The sequence below is a fragment of the Hetaerina americana genome, unplaced genomic scaffold, assembly GCF_022747635.1.
Source record: "Hetaerina americana unplaced genomic scaffold, ioHetAmer1.1.p SCAF_9, whole genome shotgun sequence".
Lineage (NCBI taxonomy): Eukaryota > Metazoa > Arthropoda > Insecta > Odonata > Calopterygidae > Hetaerina > Hetaerina americana.
The window spans coordinates 62,531,827-62,550,847 of record NW_027287538.1 but is presented as its reverse complement, the minus strand read 5'-3'; the positions used below and the strand labels follow the sequence as shown (position 1 = coordinate 62,550,847).

The 19,021-nt window shown below is 38.8% G+C and overlaps 1 protein-coding gene across 1 annotated transcript in view; it reads left to right on the top strand.

Annotated features, from left to right (window-relative positions):
- The window catches only part of LOC139698900 (uncharacterized), a 1,088,866-nt gene that overhangs the window by 917,951 nt on the left and 151,894 nt on the right, over window positions 1–19,021 (top strand). Inside the window, exon 3 of the mRNA XM_071597851.1 lies at window positions 16,707–16,863. Within this exon, the coding sequence (XP_071453952.1) occupies window positions 16,707–16,863 (157 nt within the window). The remainder of the gene's footprint in view (window positions 1–16,706; window positions 16,864–19,021) is intronic.

Below are 19,021 nucleotides of genomic sequence, written 5' to 3'. Positions count from 1 at the left end.
ATCCAACAATACGTTGCCTCATGATTTATACTGCGGATACATTTCCCTTGCGGGTGGCCATTCGAGAAGTTAACCTCACCTCATATGAGAAACTGTCCCCCTACTCATCTCCTGCCGGAGTCATACGAGTGCATCATTTTTGCGTACATGTGACGCAGTTTACCATTCAATTTTCTCCCACCTTGTGATATTCCACTTTCACAGAGCTATCTTTTGAATTATTCCCTCCCTCGGTCCTACCTTACTTACCCTCTATCTTCCTCCCTTCCACCTCCAAATTTCATCCGCCACTGCCCTCCACGCCCTCAATTCCCCCCCCCTCATCACACCCCGCCCCACCCGCCTCCGGGCGTCTTCCCCTCCCCCTCTCGCTTGACGAACGCATTCACAGCCGCGTTCGCACACACGTACGCGCAAAGGCACTCACAAACACAGGTCCTTCCCACGTTCCCATCTCCAATATTAACTCTCCAGTCCGCTCCCCTCTGATTTATTGGTGTCCCTCTTTCGAGCCGGACCTTTTTCTCACCCTCTCTCCCTCTTAATACGACCGGTATTTCTCATCTTCAATTTTTACGCTTTTTTCACTCCTGGAATGCGCAATTAATTTAGCGACCCCTGTCATTAGCTCTCTCTCTCTCTCTATCTCCCTCTCTTTCTCCCTGTCGCCCTCTCAAACGACTCCCCCACTCGCCCACCCCTCGAACCATTGCTGTTTCAAGTGGGGACATAAATTAAGCGTGTTTCAGCGGCCGAAAATCTGCCGGCAGGACAGGTGCATTTATTTATAAAAAGGCCTCCGTGTGAATTCTTTTATTACTTTAACCTTCCCTCCCCCTCTCGATTGCTATCGGACAATAAATTCTCACCCCCCCTCACTGCCCCCCTCGTATTCCGGCTCCCTCACACCGAGCTTCCGGCTTACTCCCGTAATTCCCTCCTATCTTGTTCCCCTGTGCAGCGCAGGGACAGTCCATATCCTTCCAATCTTCAGATATCCCTGTAAGCTTCGGGTAGGTTTTCAATGTCCGCCTTCCGAAAATCATTAGGGAGGGAGAAGGACTTTAGGGAAAGCAACGTGATTCGCCATTCTTTCATTCGCTGATATCGGTGAAAACTTAATACGAGCTTCTTCGAAATTTATGCTCTATAATTTAATTTTTTTTCTTCTCATGATGGCAATACTTCATTTTTTTCGAGTACCATCACCAAAGAGAAGAAATGCCATTTTTCTCATCTTCTTGAGCTGTTTAGAATCACAAAGAAATTTCGAGCCGTAGGTATTTCGAGACTTCCTGTGTCCAGGTCGTATGTCTACTTCCTTTTCGTCCACCTATTTTGAGGACTCTCCTCCCAACTTTTCCCACCCTCAGCTTGCAACGTAAGTGCCTTTCCACCCGTTAGACGTGAGGAAAGCGCAGAGAGTATTCTGCCGATGCATGGAGAAAAGAGAGATTTGGAGGGAGAGTCGGAGGGAAACACCGAGAGTGGCCTGAGATCGGAGTCGAGAGCAGGGTGCGAGAGGGAGTATGAAAAGTGGTGTGTGAGTGTGTGTGGGTGTATAGCGAATAAGGGATAAAGGTGCGCTTGAGGTTTTTTTCTTTGTTTCATTTCCCGAATCCCATCCAAATTTCTCACCAACTTCGGGGTCTTACTTCTGGTGTCAGAAAGGGAATTATTTAATTTTAGAAAAAACGAGAGGTAGCGTCAATATTGCTGCAAGGTAGCCTGACGGGAAGACCATCAACCTTCAGCAGCCAATGGAGCATATACAAGCATATACGATTTTACTCGTACAAGCCAGAGTCCACGATTTTATTGAGGAAAACTAAAGCCTAACAGCGAGCGGAAATACATCGGGGACAAAAAGGGAATTTCGGAGAGTTTGGGTTACTGGAGGGTTTCATAGGTGAACCGGACGAATCAATGACGCCTTCCTTTGGCAAATTGGTGAAGGAGGCTGAATTTAACAGTTGATCTGATGCCGAAAAGCTGCAATTCGTCATTCTTGTGCTGAAAGGGGAAAAAGGAGAGTATTTTCAGATCCAGGAAAAATGTAGGAACGCTACTACCAACGGAGACCTACCTTCAGCACTATCGTAGCAAGTGGAGTGCTCCATATTTTCGGAAAATATTGATTACCATGACGCAGCCGCCACAAGAATGGACCTAACCCTTCGCCGAATACATCCGGAGGGTCAACTCCCAGACGTTTAAGGTGAGCAAGGCCGTCGATTACGCCTTCGCTGCACGTTTTGAGACTAGCCAAAGGGTCCTCGATGCATTCTTGCGAAGTCTACCGGGAGAGTTGGGGAAGCAATGTTGTTTCACCTTGCGGAAAGGTTTTGACGAGGCCATGCAAAGGCTGTGCGCATCCCGTAGGTCAAGAGATGTACTTCGACGAGAGGCCGCTAGGTTCTCGCCTTTTCCTCCAACGGGTGATGCTAGTCGTGAGGAGGCGAGGCGAGGGCCACATTTCCGGTAAATACAGCCGCAGTTACCTGGGAAACACGGAGAATTCAAACGGCGACCGACGCTATCACCCTCCGCGGCTCCTGGTAAGTATGTTTCTCCCGGAAATAGAGACTTGGAAGAAGTTTGTTGATTTGTTGGCAGAAGAAAATCTTAAGGATATCTTCGTTGAATGCTGATCGATACGGTAGTACAATTGTGAATTGGAAGGTGTGCAGAGACCCCGTTTGAGGGACAAGGGCAAAACAGGTGAGCTAATGACGATCTATCGAGAAAGATCATTACACATTAATTAAGGGCTACAGTAGTAGCATATAGGGGAGGGGGAAGCCAGTACGAAAGCCACCGCAACATCTCGATCCCCCTTAGGACTACAACAATAGAAAAAATATCTTTCGCTGGTTAAGCATAATTTAGAATATGCTGCTCGTATATGGGATGCTCACGAAGTTGGATTGATTGTCGAGTAGGAATGCGTGCAGCATAGAGGAGCTAGATTTATAGAACGTTGTTATGATAAACTGAGTAGTGGATCAAAATTATTAGAGGAGCTATGTGGGGAATCACTCATGGAGCCAAAGTTAAATTTACAGATTAAATCTCTTGTACCAAATGGATGGATGTCCCTTTAGCAGTGGTTGAAAATGTGTCATTTGCTCCACCGTAATACGGTCGGCGAGATCATTTCAATAAAATTCGAGGAATTAAATGTAGAATATTTAAGAGGTGATTTTTCTCACGAACGATAAGAGATCAGAGTATTGTTGTCCGACCGCCCTTGGGGGACAAGGTATACTGGTAAAAATTAGTCTGGTTTGTATTTATCCCCTACCACACACCCTAGCAGTAGCTAGCAGGGTACTAAAAACACTGAATACTAAAACCATAAAATTCAGGTTGTCAATGATTTGGTTTCTTTGGGTGGAATCCTGGGGATAGCCTGTTCACGAAAGTAAAATGGTGTTATAGATGTTAGTTGAAGGCATCTCAACGTTATTGATCAAGTGCCGAATGGCCGTCGAGAGTGGAAAGGAGGTGACGACAAGTGTCGACTCTCGGTTAGACACATAGCTTTTGCTCGGCTCGCAAATTCAAACGTTGAAACCCATCGCTTCGTAGCGAGAGGATAATCCAAATGAAGTTGTAAGGGGGATGGAAGCTGATCTGCCGCGAGGTTGGAGCGAAACCGTTAATAAAAAAACCCTGAGGGCGGTTTGCTACGTGTATGAGGTTGAGCAAATAATTTTGACCAGCGAAAAGTGAGGACATATTTAAAAGAGTGAGTGACAAACCAGTGAAAGTCTCTTAGGCGTCGGTGTCGAGAAATACGAAATTTCATGTATTCTCATGATCCTAATCTGAGACCAGGTCAAGTAAAAAAACTTAACCAATCTATAAAAGAGCCATTCTATGTTACCAGAGTTCTCCCTCCTTGTAATCTTTAATTTCAATTGGCACTTGAATAGATTGGAGGATGGTCAAAACAGGGTAAAGCCCTGCTTAATCTTTTCTTCCCTTCTCCACCGCCAGCACATGGGGATAAGAGGAATAGGCAGAACAATTGAAAGTCCTGTCAGCAATCGCAGGCTAAGAAGTTGGAATGGGACTCAGTCCCCAGGAAAATAGCACACATACATGTGCATGATTCATTAAGTGGCAAAATTATATAGATTTATAATAAATCCTTAAAATATCACCTGATTGACACGTCATCCAATAGATTCTCAAAATTGGCAAAATAATTAGATTCGACTAAAATATATAGTTGATTTTGAAACGGTAAGCTTTGAGAAATAATCAACGGTAGAATGGTAGAAATACCTCTCAGCTCCTATTAGAACTCTGATTTAAAAGCACAATGAAATTGTTCAGCTCTTTTTATTTGCATCTGTCTACCTGAGTTCAAGATAATTTCAATATTGAGTCCATGTGCCGGAGATATCAAGTTACTTTTATATTCCATTTATTCGGTAATAATTTTTCATCACCGAACAAAATGTTTTAGTACGAAACAAGAATTGTAAATGTTAAAAAAACGTTCCTTAGTAAGAAATATCCAATCATTGATGGATCATGTTAAAATATATTGTTTCGATATTTTGAATATTAAAAGCATTTTATTATCAAAAATGAATGAAAACATGACCTTTTGCCTTTAGACTGGCCATGAGAGTAATTTTCGTGGCATTCCATTTCAAGTGATGGGGTTAGATACCTGGGTGTTTCTCGAATGCCTCATTTTTCCACTATCTTACATTTTTTTAAATAATCTACTCACACCAGACTCGGTTTTATAAAATGTATAATTATTGCTGACCAAGTAACCAAGAGGCATTTTCTTGATTAAGATCCTCAGCAATATTTAATCGCCAGTAATCTGGCGATTTACTCGCCTTGTTTTCCTAAAGTGTTTTTTTATTATTAATACACATAATAATAATTTCAGGCATCTTAGTGTAGACTGTATTGTGTTATGCTACTGACTGAAGAGCCTCCGAAAGCAACCTGTAAGACATCGCAATATGATCATTTTTGGCATATTGGGAAAGTAGGACTCTTACCTCGAGTTCTGCATTTCACACGCAATACAGGTTACTTATTGCCAAATTGGCTCTGAATTCTCTCTTAATTCTAACCATGGATTGAAACTGTGATTTTTTCTGATTAATCACTGAATCAAAACATTCACCTGCTTTTAGAATAAAAATATTGTTGGCTGGAGCATGCTTCATAACTGGCAACAGATATCTGTGTATTTGTGTCAAAACTCAGCAGATTTTCTTGTAGTCTTTTGTACATTTTCGGTTTTGGACATCATTTCATGGCTCATAATATTTTTTATGATGGATGCTGCTCTTCTTTCTCTAAAATATAAGGAGTTTACCATTTACATGTAAAAACTATCCATTAGTAAATTTAGGTATGAATTTGGTTAAAATTAGGAAATTAGTTAAAATATAGCAATAAAAATTTATTTCAGCGATTGTAGGAGAGCTTAGAGGAACTGTACTATTTTTGCTCTATTTTTTCCATTTTTTATATCGCGTTTTTTTCAACAAAGAAAGTTATGTGTCAACTTTGACTTTGTTTCCTCCTCGCTGGACGTTAAGCGTCAACCCAAGGAAGGTTATTTTTGCTGTTCGTAAAAACCAACACCACTAAAATAAAAATGTCAATAGTTATGACCGTTTCAAGTTTTTAAAGACATTAACGTCAATTTTCTTTGCGGTTAAGATCATAATATTTTCAAACGTATGATTTCAAAGGTTTAGTTAAATAGTGAGAAATCGATAAAGAGGTGATCTACTCAATCTCAAGCATGTGTGATATCACTTTCAGAGCTATTTTAAATAATAATGTCTTCTTTATGTGTCTTTGGAGAGAAATTGAAGAGATTAATAGCTCTACATACAAACTTGAGGATTGTGGCGTAGTGATGTCACGGTAGTATAAAGTGTGAAGTATTGGGGAGGGTAGCGAAGGAAGGAGTTTAAGAGTTTTAGGGGAGGGGAGCAGGGGCTAGGGGTGGGGTTTATCGGTGGGTCGAGGGGGGAGACGGGAACACACGGGGCCGGACTCGCCATCGCCACTCGTGGCAATACGTTTTGAGGGGCACTCTGATTCAATTCCGCTGCGATCGTTTTTGGGTCGACCCGCGTTTAAGCATCAATCTCCATGCACCGGCCTTCGATTTCCCTGGCACGGCTTCCCTTGGAAAATGGAAAGAAGGGGAGGGAGGTTTGAATCGGAGGATGCAGGAATGGGTTAAAAGAGGTTGTGGGGAGAGAGTGAGGGGAAAATAGCTGAATCGGTCACGTAGGATGAGAGGGCCATAAGAGTAAAGAAGCAAGGAGGGAGAGATATCTGAGCCGGAAAAACGGGGTGGATGGAGAGAGGTATTAAGGAATAAGGGGATATGAAGGAGGAGGGTGGGGGAATGCCGGGAAAACGGGGACCGGGAGAACGGTGAGTATCTCATAAGAACGAAGCGATATGTTTATGGGTTTAAAATATCATCATGCAAAGGATTTTCCTGCGACACATTCAGTTTATCGACGTTTGGAAAAATCGGAGCAAAACCTTGCCTTTACTCTGAATATTTTACCATATTTACGTCCCTTAATGCGTAGAAAAAGTCAATTACCTTTCCATTACTTTGTATTAAATCGTTAACTATTGATTAAACTGAAATATTTTGATCATATTTTTTAAAATCCTGTTGTATTTTTGTGTATAACTACTGAAATCCAATAGGTACGCTATACATAATCCGGAATTTATCGAAAGTGTTTTGTCAAACAGTGATTGAACGGACTCAATAGACAGTATGTTTTTAAAAAGTCAGATGAGTTCTTCTCTAAAAAATAACGTTACTTTTTTTTCAGTGTTTACACTCCAATATCCATAGACATCTACATTTTTTTGTGAGGAAATTGGGAGTAAATAACCTGCAATAAAGGATGAAAGCCTTGCCAATTCTCAAATTTCTAAACCACTTTGCAACTCTGTCATTATGCGACGAACGTTGTTAATTAGGGTGGTGAAACCCGTAATATAGTAATGGCAGTCGGATATTAACTGGACCAATAACCCTCAACTAAATAACAGTTTATTCTCGTGGTACTCGTTCGCTCTGATGGTATTTATTGAAGCAAACAATTGGTAAATTAGACTGAATTGGTAAATTGGCTCTCACTGCTGTTGATTATAGTTCTCGTTATAAAATTGGATTGCGGGAGAATGAGCGTGATATTGGCCACGCTTTTGGCATTTTGCAACTGCGGTTTACCACCCATTACAATGTGCTCCGTCATGTTGCCATTGTGGGAGCTTTAGTGAAGTTCATTTTTATAATTGCGGTGAAGTAATCTCTCGTGTGCCAAATTGATTAGTTTGTTTGAAGGGCCCTTCTTTAAGCCCCCAACAACTGCAAGTACATCAATATTATCAACATTTGAATGGTATATGATATTTGAGTGACCCTGCCATATGAACCCAAGCCCTTGCTGAATTGGCCAAAAATAAATGGCAGAGCAACGGATTTTTTCTGAACAACGGATTTTTTTCTTATGAAATGAAAATTGACGTTAAGTTTGCCGGTAAAGAAATAGTTTTATATTTTAATAAATTTAAAAAAATTATATTTTTTTGAAATTAATTGCAAGAGTAAAGTAGGTAAGAGAAAATAAATTCTATTGTTATACTACGGGGGTAGTTTTTTTAAGGATATATTTGTTCGAAATATTCATGACTAATAAAATCATTTTCAATTTAAATCTAAAATATTACCCACTAGTGTGGCATGAGGAAATCGCTCACGAAGAAATTACTCAAATAGTGGCAGAAGTTTACTGCATCAGCTATTTCCAAGGCATTGCGGTAAAAGTAAATATGTGTTGTGTGCAGCAGCTAATTCATTGTCAATAGGTTAGTATATTTTCAAAGCTAAAATATCTTTATAAATTCAAATTCGCTGCTGTTCCCAGTGATGTTTCAAAGCCCTTTTTAATATTGCTCCACTATTTGGCAGCAAATTAAACACTTATACACAACACCACAGCGATCTTTCCCAAGACTAGATTCAAGTACAAGATCTCCAAGTCCTTCGTTTATATTTTCATTGTCTTAAGCGTAAGAGCTTTAATTACCACAAACTCTTGCCCCTTGTTCGTTATGTTTGAATATGAGAATGATTCTTCGACCTCCAACAGCATAAAGTAAATAAGATCTCACAAAAGGTATGACAGCTTTGAGATAGGTACGTACAGGCCGAAAAAGGCGGTGTGGGGAATCATCACGAGCGTGGTAAGAAGTAGACTTATGATGGATCACGTAGGTATAGGCCGTATTTCCAAAAATCTTGGAATCATACAGTTACACGCAAAGATCGTGGTGAAAGGATGCGTAATTAAATCCGTGAAAGATTTAGGCGGCTCATTCGTAATATAATATTCTCCTTCGGTTCTTGTACCCCGGATCTCCCACATTTTCATTCAGACAAATCGCCCAGCCCGCTTTGCATCACCCTGTTACCTCCTGGTCTCTCTTCTACGGGTGATCAATGTGCTGTCAGAAGCAATCTTCGGAAATTCACCTTTCCTCTTCTTATCGGACGCTTTCATTTTCTTACTCCCATACTCTCACCCCACCTTACCACTTCATCCTGAGGTGTTTCTACTCTCACCATTACGAAATCTCTCACTTCAAGCCCGACGGTGGGTTCCCGAAAATATGGCCCATGGCTCGTAGAACATGAAGATCAGTCTCCTCCCTTCTTTCCTCTCCTTGACTCTACCCATTGTGGGGGCATCCGATTGGGCGGTCCCAACCCCTAGGCGGCCTGATAAATTTATTACGTGAATTTTCTACGTATTTATTGCATACATTTTTGACGCATTTATTTCTTGGATTTGCAATTAATTTATCTCATAACTTAAAAATAGATTGAATATATTCTATGTAATCTTTTACAAGATATCGGCGTTTACATATGTTTGCTAGAGCCAGCAAGATCGTGCCAATTAATCTCGGTAGAACCTAGATATGAATTCATTTTTTATTGCATTTTCCAAAGATAATTTTGAACCATCTAATAAAGAAGTAGTTTTACAAATAGTATTTGTTACTTTAGAGAATATCTAGGGATGATGGAGAAAATTTTGTTGACTCGAGACAGATTTAAAAAAATATCACTCACTAAATGTTTGATTTCTTATCCTTTCTGTTTCTCTAAAAAAATTAGATGATATAATTAAGGAAAACTTATCCGACTGCAATATAACAGAACAGTTTGTTGAAACAGCCACCATGATCTTGCTGATGTATTGGAGACAAGTGTACGTTTGTTTTACTAGTCACGTAGAGAGCGAAAGCTGCTGAATAGTAAATGTTGCAATAAATAAATATTACTGTTAGGTTTTTGATGAATAAAAATGTAGTATATTTCATTTAAAGTGAAATTTACTACCTACTATTAACAAGCGCATTTACACATATAAGAATGAAGATGTATATACTACCTTGATCAAAAATTTCCCGGAATTTATTCAGAAAATTAAAAATACAAGTTTATTCATCTAAATCTATATTGTCCCCTTCAAAGTAATCCCCATCGACTGCAACACACTTATGCCAGCGCTTGATCCAATCCTCGAAACATTTTTTATATTCGGTTTTCGGTATGTCCATCAGTGCTTCCTGCGATTTTTCCATTACTTCCTCTCGGCTGCTAAAACGCGTTCCCCGTAATGGTTTTTTAACTCGATTGAACAGAAAGAAGTCACAGGGAGCCAAATCAGGTGAATTCGGTGGCTGTTGGATGGTATTTGTTGCATTTTTCGTCAAAAAATTACGAATAATGATAGCACTGTGCGACGGTGCGTTATCATGGTGCAAAATCCACGAGTTTTCTGCCCACATTTCTGGTCTCTTTCGGCGAATTGCTTCACGCAAACGTCTCATAACGCCCAAATAATACTCTTTGTTTACTGTCTGGCCTTCTGGCAAAAATTCATGATGCACTACACCGTTGTAATCCATGAAAACCGTCAGCATTGCCTTCTTTTTTGACTGAAAACGACGTGGTTTTTTTGGTCTCGGCTCATTTGGTGAACGCCATTCACTTGCCTGATGTCTGGATTGCGTGTCGTACTCATAAACCCACGTCTCGTCTCCAGTAATGATCCTTTTGATGAATGTGGGATCGGATTCAGCCTCGCAAATCATGTCTTTTGCGACGTCAACACGGTCTCTTTTTTGCATGAAATTGAGGTCTTGCTTTGCTGCTACACGACGGAAACCCAAATCATTAACCACAATGTCTTGGGCGGATCCATAGGCAATGTTCAAGTCCTCCGCTATTTCTCTGATGGTTAATTTGCGGTTATTGACCAACATTTCTTTTACTTTATGAATTTTTTCACCGACTTTCGATGTCGATGGTCTGCCACTGCGTTCATCATCTTCGATTGACTCACGACCACTTCTGAACCGCTCGTGCCACTGGTAAACGACCGTTTTTTTTAGAGAATCGTTGCCGAAACACTTTTCCAACATTTCCAACGTCCGTGCGCCACTAAATCCGTTTTTTACGCAAAATTTAATACAAGTTCGTTGTTGCAAATTTAAATCCATTTCTGCAATTGTAAAAAATCGCCAACACACACAGAGATAGATGTACTCTTGGCTACGTAACTTTTGCAAATGTCAAGTTATGACACTAAGATTTAAAGGGAATATCAACAACAGATGTACCAATTTAACAAAAAAAACAGAACTCAAATCGGAACGATGGGAGCGCCACACGGTGGTTATTCCGGGAAATTTTTGATCAAGGTAGTATTTAAGTCAAAGTTGGTGACGTAAAAACTAACAAAAACAAAGAGGGTAAGCTTTTTCAGTACGACTAAATGATGCAGTGCTAGAATCTGCGTATGTTTAATTAATATTTAAGTCATATGGTAAAAATGAATAATGCTTATAACTGACATATAAGCATCTTTCTCGGGAACCTGTTGTAGTTAATTACGAGTAGCATTGTTATACATACAAGATCTCAAGTTTACACTTCTTATGGAGGAAATCATTTTCAATTATTCTGACGTTATACATTAAACGAGGGATGAAATTTTTAAAATTATTTAATGTACAAATTAAAATGGTTGTAATTAAAATTATGCATAATATTATGAATACTTTTAAAAAAATCATAAACCTTTCTGATGGTATCTAGCAACATAAAATTATTAAATCGATATGGTGTGAATGTATTTCATGCCTTGTTGAATAAGTAGATAAAATGATAATAAAATACCTATATTGAGTGGAATTATAATGAGGGTTTATTTCTTTGCAATAATGCAAAATAAACTATTCTGAATATAATTACATCGTGAAAGACATTTTTAACAGACATTAACTCATTTGCGGTCTCATTACAATGCATAAGGGCAAAAACGGAATTGTTGGAATCAGATAGCAACTAGCTATAGCGTTTCTACGATTGTCTGAGACTGAAAACAACTATTTCAGCAGAGTTACGCGCTGAGAATATTCACAACATATTCTCATAAATTTGCTGACTGGAAATCAATGGATTTATAAATATTTTGAGAACTAAAATCTATAATAACCAATCACGAAGGGAACTTTACTCCCCCTTGACTTGAATACTCATTTAATTATGCTTGTCACATTGAGTAACCCCCATAATTCTTAACCGGCCGGGGTTATGGAAACAAGCTATGGCAAATTATTTTTCCATATTTCAATTACATTAGTGATATAATTATAATTCACTGAAATCGATTTTTCATTTTTTCCATGTTTGGTAAATAATTCGGCGATGAATATGCATACAACTGAGTGACACATACTCCTAATTGAGCGAATAAAAAATATCATACCGCCAAAAGTGTCCACTTAATCAACGTAATTCCGTTTTTTTTTCATTTTTCATCCTCTCAATTCTTCACACTTTTCTATTTTCCTAAATTATGTGCTCAGGCAATTTTCATCGATGATACTCTCCGACCTTTTTTTCGAAAACTCGCTTTTCTCAAATCCAATATCTTCTTCCCTGCATAAAGAAGCATAAAGTATTTTCTAATGCGTAGATACCAATTCATACATCAGAAAGAGAGACGAGCGAATTTTTTTATGACTTTCGCAAGAGAAAACGAAATAAATGCAGTCCAGGATTGGTCGAGGGAGATAGTGCGCACGAAGGGCGGAGGAGGGATCGGAGATGGCCGCGGACGGAAGTCGTTGAAGGAGTGGCCGCAGCGAGGGGACTAGAGAAGTGCGGCAATCGGCCGGGCATCCCGGCATGAGGAAGATGTTGGAGCGACGGCGCGTGGTGCCGCAGAGTTAAAAAGCAACGGCAGGAGCATCGATGGGGCAAGGGGAGGAAGAGAGATAAAGAATACTTCGAGAGGAAAGAGGGAGTCGACTTTCTGAGAGGGCCGGGAAAGGTGGAAGAGGGAAGTAAAAGGATACGGAACGTGTATGAAGAAGAAAAAGGCAGAAATACCGCATGGGCAAGGGAGGAGGAGGATGAAAAGGTAACGATATGAAAGTGTAGCGAAACGGTTTTATAAAAGGAAAGATTGAAGGTTTTGGTCGGAGGCGGTGCGGAGTATCGGGGATGCTTTAAGGGGGAGATGGGGAGAGGAGGTGGGAAGGGTAGGGCCGGCAGGGGTCTCAACCCCTACCCCCATGAGATCCTCTTCGGACCAATGAAGATTCATTCACCCTCGGACTTGTGAGGGAAGCGATAAAACCCAGGGTTGAATAGAGGCAGGGGGTTCTGACGCCGGCAGAAAGATGGCGTTCTAGGGTTTTTTAAGGGTTGAGAGAGAGAGAGGAAGGGTATGGGGAGGAGGGACGGGCGAAATTTTTAGAATGGGCTCGAGTGTAGTTGTGTGTGCGTCATGGGGAGGGGTGTGGGGGTCTGGGTAGGGGTGTTAAAATGAGCGTCGGAATAGGAATCGGTGCGGGGTACTTCGGGGGCCAGCCGGAGAGGGTTCGGACGGGGCCATGGGATCGGGGAGGGCGCGCGTGGAATTGAAAAAGCTCCACCTGGGTGTAAAGTTGGGTAGCTCCGGCCGGACGAAGGGGGTTTGGGAATCCTCGGCGATGAAGTCTTAAAGGTGTAATCTACATTTCGGTACGGTCCATCCCCACGCCCCGCCAACTCCGCCTCCCTCTGCCCCTTCCCCTTCCACCACCTCCAACCCCGGAAGGTCGTTTCACCTGGAACCTTTCACCCCTCTCCTACCACCACTATCGCCTTTTCCGAAGGTGTTTTTGCGTGAGGAGGCGGTCGCATTTTATGGGCCGGAGGGTCCGAAAGCCTGGCGGAAACTTAAAGAGGGTCGGTGGACAGAAATTAGCGGCAAACGACCACGTAATCTATGGGATGCATTTATAATTCTATGCTAGAGCCGGTTAAAGGAAGAAGATGATTTTTCATTATTGCCAAACGCATAGATATTTATATCCATAGACCAAAAACATTAGGCTTTAATATTTAAGAAGAAAGATTAAAAAAAGCCAATGGTAATGCCAGCAAGGCTCCAAAAAAGTATATCCTTCTTCAACAATCCTCAGTTAACATCATTGTGTGCATAAGGTATTTGTTAAGGTATGCGTTGCGTGCATTTGACATAGATTTAAATAGTTTACGACGTCCTAAAAGAGTAGCGTGACTTGACGAGAGGTTGTCGTAAAATAATAGATCAGCGATTACTCAGAGAGGGTTTTAGCCCCCACTTGGTATGAGTGAAGGTGGAGATCATAGTTTTTGTTTCGGTGACACTATTCTCATTGCACGACGGAGTAAAAATTATTTTAGCGGCTTCAGAACTGCGATGGTGAAGGCAACGAGAAACCACCAAATTTCCATCAAGAAGAGCAGCAGCGCAGCAATATCCTCTTTTTCTTTATTTCATTAAATAAAAGACGCTATGGAGTCCTCTCGAGTGAAATATTGCTGAGGTAAAACAGTCCTTTCGGATCTTCGGTCGGGGGTTACTTGAGAGAGCACTGTAGAAAAGTCGGGGAAGGTTGAGAAATAAAATTACGAGAATGGCGACAAGAGTCAGCGTAGAATAGATAAAGACGCTGTGCGGATTACTGCAGTGTGACCTTGCGGTATAGACTGCTTTTAGAACCGTGAGAGGTAATTTTAATGAGTACAGAGCCAATTTCAGTACCATTCATCTACATCTACATAATACCCCGCAAGCCGCCGAAGGGCGTGTGGCGGGGGGTGTTAGGTCCATTATGCATAGCCATGGTGATATTCTGATTGAATATTAATATAGGGGGTATGATATGGAAATAGCATGTCGATGATCTTTACATCAGAGAAGAAATACATATAAATGTACTCTAAGAAGGGGATAATGTGGGCGGTATTGAGAAATAATAATTGGTTTGAATTTGATGCTGCAGTAAAATAATTAACAGCAAACAAAGCACTGGAGATGGACGATATTGTGCTCTCAAAAATAATAGAAAATACAGAAAATAAGGCCCTGAGACTCTTAAATAACCGCAATACGCTTATGAAAGGAGAAATACCGATGGATTTGAAGAACGTCATCGCTCCTATACCAAATGAAGAATAAGGCAGAAAAATACGAAAAACTCAGAACTATCAGTTTGATGGCACATGAATCGGTGATTCAGGAAAAAATAATTTAACAAATATTACCTGAGAAAGAACTACTTTAGATTTAGAAGAAGAAGAGGGACATGAGAAGCTATTTACGCTCTCAGGCACATTGTTGATGAGAGGAATGAAATACCAGATCAGCAGATCGCATTTCTTAATTTTAGGATTTCGGAAGGCTTTCTACCAGTAGAAGCGACTATTCTCGGCAAATAATACAAGCATGGGCATGACGAAATTATTCATTAAGACTCTTGTATGGAGTCTGCTTTCCTATTAACGTGAGGCGAGATGGCGGAGTAAAGTGGCGATGGAAATGTGGTACCATGGAAGATGACTGCAACTAGCATGCACAAATAGAGTGACAAATGAAGAAGTACTTCTAAGCACGATAGTTTACAGAAGACATTCGGGGAAACATTAAGGGGAATAATTACAGGTTAAAGAACGTCTAGGATGGATAACGAAAAGCATTTTTTGGAAAATGTCAGTGCAAATAGCTATGAGGCAATAGAGAGATTTGCAGAGGACAGGAGAGTTTGAAGAGCTGCTTCAAACCAATCCTCGTGTTGATGACGCATGGAGATGATGAATTCGTCCTCATATTAGTAAAGTATCGTAAATTAAGCCTGGTTATTCTCCCGTTAAAAGGAATATAAATATTTAAATAAGCATAATTAATATAAAACAAATTAAAACTACCCTCGCAGGTGTTTTTCCTGCAAATATGAAATGAATTTCTTCCATTTTACGTAAATTAAATAAACGGGAATTAAAATTCCATTTTGTTCACGATAGAATTGAAACGGAATAAATTTAAATATTCAGCGAAATAAATGACAAGTATAAAATATGATGAATAATTAAATTTGTAGAAATTTATTTCAATTATCAGGGAGAATGCGTCATCTGCAGCCCACCTCGATAGATTTTTGGCACGCCTGTAGAAACTTCTCTTCACTAGTTAAGCGTTATTCAAACTGACAAATACAAAACACATTATTTTTCACTGCATGCTGTTTCCACAGTTAACCTTAGGTATCAAATGCTTCCGTAATAAATGAATATTACAACTCGCAAACCTGTTGTATGAAATGTCAAAGGGAAAATGCGATCCGCACATATGTATTAGGTGTGATGAATGTCTCATCCCTTGAAATAAATCCTGGTCACAGTTTTCTATGAAATGTAGCAAATATCTTGAAATGTTTATGACTGTATGTAAATCCATACTGTTAGGAATAAAGTTGTTTAAAAAAATCTGTTTCATGTGTATTATTTCAAATGTACAGCGATAATCAATGAACCTCTTCTAGATGAGAGCAAGGAGATTTGATTTTGTGCTATTGAGATAATTTGCTAAAAAAAATTAGGCTCTAAATGCGAGGACATCTTCCAGCCGACGGAGACAGTTTTTCAATGATACGTGAAACGAAAATTGCCGGGTTTTCTTCCCTACGGAAGACAAATATAAGGGGCCATATTTACTAATAAGGGCCAAAGGAGTGGGAGGGATTCCAATTTACACCCATGACGCAGTTTTAGTTTCCTTCAATAATGAACTCTTTGAGATTTAGTTTGCAGTTCAATTAATCTTTGAAACATCTACTTCAACTAATTATTCAGTATTTTTCTACGGGAATTGTGATTAAAGTAAATTCTTCTTATCATCATAATGAAAAATTGGTTTTTTCACAAGTTAGCAGTAGATTTGCAGTGATGTTTATTCTGTATCCCTGTGTTCTTCAACTATAAACATTAGTAGGAAACAAAATTAACTGATTTTCATGTCGGTGGAGTTTTTGTTTGTAGTAATTTGAGTGAAGTCCAATCGTTAGATTAAATATTGATTCACCTTAAACAAAATCAATATACCTGCCTATGCAACAAGGAGAGGGAATATTCTGGACGAAACCACACTCTGATAATTTTCATGTCCACCTGATAAACTAATTGACTTCAATTAACCTAATTTCTTCTCCCACTCTTTAGCAAAATCACTCCAAAAAATTCCAAACACTTAATTCATTTCGCACCATTTTCTTTTTTTCTCCCTCAGCGCCTGAGAAGAGCATGGAGCTGTGGCAGAGCAGGGCGAAAATTGCGACCGGGGATGGAGTGGGTGACGGCTCGGTGACGTCATTCCTGAATGTCACGTGTCACGCACGTGGGATATATCCGGAACCTAAAATGGCACTGGTCAGAGAGCCACCCACGTAAGTTACGTCATATTACTCCTGATTACATGTCTCTTCTCTCCTAAAGGAGATTGATTGATTGATTTATGAGACAGTTTTGTCTATTAGGGATTGACGAAATACAGAGCCATCGGTTCTAGCGGATTCAAGTTTTTATGCCATTCTTTCGTACAATAAATCCTAATTATTTTATCATGTTCCACCGACAAGTATTTTAAATCGGTTCTACCAGAGGTACTGCTACTAGAAATGCCTGCACATAGGTATTTAAGATAAAGAAAATACTCTTTATTAGGGAGATAAACCAGATAGTATCAGAATAAATCTGAACTAAATAAAGTAAACGAGGCAAATTAACCGTTAATATTGGCATGAAGATTTACTTTAGACACTTTCTTTATAACTAGACATTTCTCGCTCTCTACCGGAACGTTGACTTTTGTGAATATTCTTTTCGTCTTTTTTATTTACAAAATTAAGAAAACATAATACTGAAAAAATGCAAACTGATCAAACGTGATAAGACGAGTTTGGATAAAATCTGAAATAATGGTTTTTAACTCAGAAAAAATGTATTAAAAAACTACAATGCTTGCACGGGTATTTAATTTAATATTTATGAAAAAACTGCCATTTATTGATATTTGAAGCAACAGGTTTTTCCTTATAACAAAGCAATACAACCTAGTAATTATTTTGATACTGTTGAAAGTATTGAAACAGCATTAGTTTGATTAAAAATATTGATTAGAATACTGAAATCAGGAAACAACTATTAGTTTTAGAACTTGATGTTATTTTTCTCATACACCTGGCTTCAAGAAAAATGAGAAAAGTTTTAATCGTTACTTCAGTTGGTACTCTGCTCTTATGTACCTTGTACCAAACAATGTTGAATCAATTTTAATGAAATAAGCAAATATCATTATCAATATTTACTAATCAAAGCAAATGTGGAATCAAACTAAGGGATGCAACCCGATGGCTCCACAACTTACAAAAAAATGTTGATAAGTTATGCAAAATACCTTATGAAAATTTTATCATTGAAAAAATACTCAATTCCCAACCAGTAATTATTTAAAAACTGGGAAAATACTATACAAATAAGCGCAGAAAAAATACTCCTTAAGTATTGCTGGTAAAAACTAGTCTTTCAGACTTTAATTTATGCAGTTGAAAGGGTAGGATATAATATAAATTTTTATTTTATTAGAACAGATACATAAAATTATTGCGATAATATACTCTCAGTATCCCATTGTTCAAATTTTTAATAAGGTTAAAAGCCAAATTATTCTGGGAAAAGAATTTTCAAATGCAAGAATGTGAATTTAATTTATGCAATACTGGTTAATACTCTGCAAAGTACTAATGAAAGTAGTTGGAAGAGTCTTTTCAAGTTCTTAGTTGTGCGGGAATCAGCTTAATCATAATCAGTCTAATATTTATCACATTTATTAAAAAGTGTTTGGTTTAGGAAAAGGTGTGAATAAAAGTTACCATACATATGATCAAATGCATTTTCTGTCAAACTGCTAACTTTAAAGTCAATACATTTTGAAAAAATACTAAGGAAATACAAGCAAAGTAAATAAATCTCCATAGATATGTAACAATGAATCTCTGCATCTAAAAAGTGACGCATTATCTTTTCATATAATTCCTACCTACTTATAGCCATTGCAATACATGCAAGTTAATTTAAGAATATGTAATATGGAATGTTCAATTAGTCTAATTGTAAGAGTGAAGGGTCTTCCCCAACCAATTGCCTACAAGAAATTAAAACCAGTGCCAATTCAATGTGCTATTACATTGCCAGCAGGTACTGAGAGAAAAATCTAGCTATTTATCATTTCAATGCAACAATTAATATTATTATATTAAATCATATAAAAATGTAACTGTGTATCATTCTCAAGTGTACATATCATTGTACTGGTAAAAAAAATATTTGCTCTAAGAAATAATATAATATACAGTGTACCTGTATCTAAGAGCCCCGTATAAGCGTATGATTTTTATTCAAGAAGAAAAGGATCTGAAAAAATATTGAGATTAATACTTATCATGCATCATCAGCATAAATAGTAATACCAGTATTTTTCATTATTATTAGAAATATCAAATCTTAGAATAACCCAAATATTAACGAGAGTATTGCACTATATTT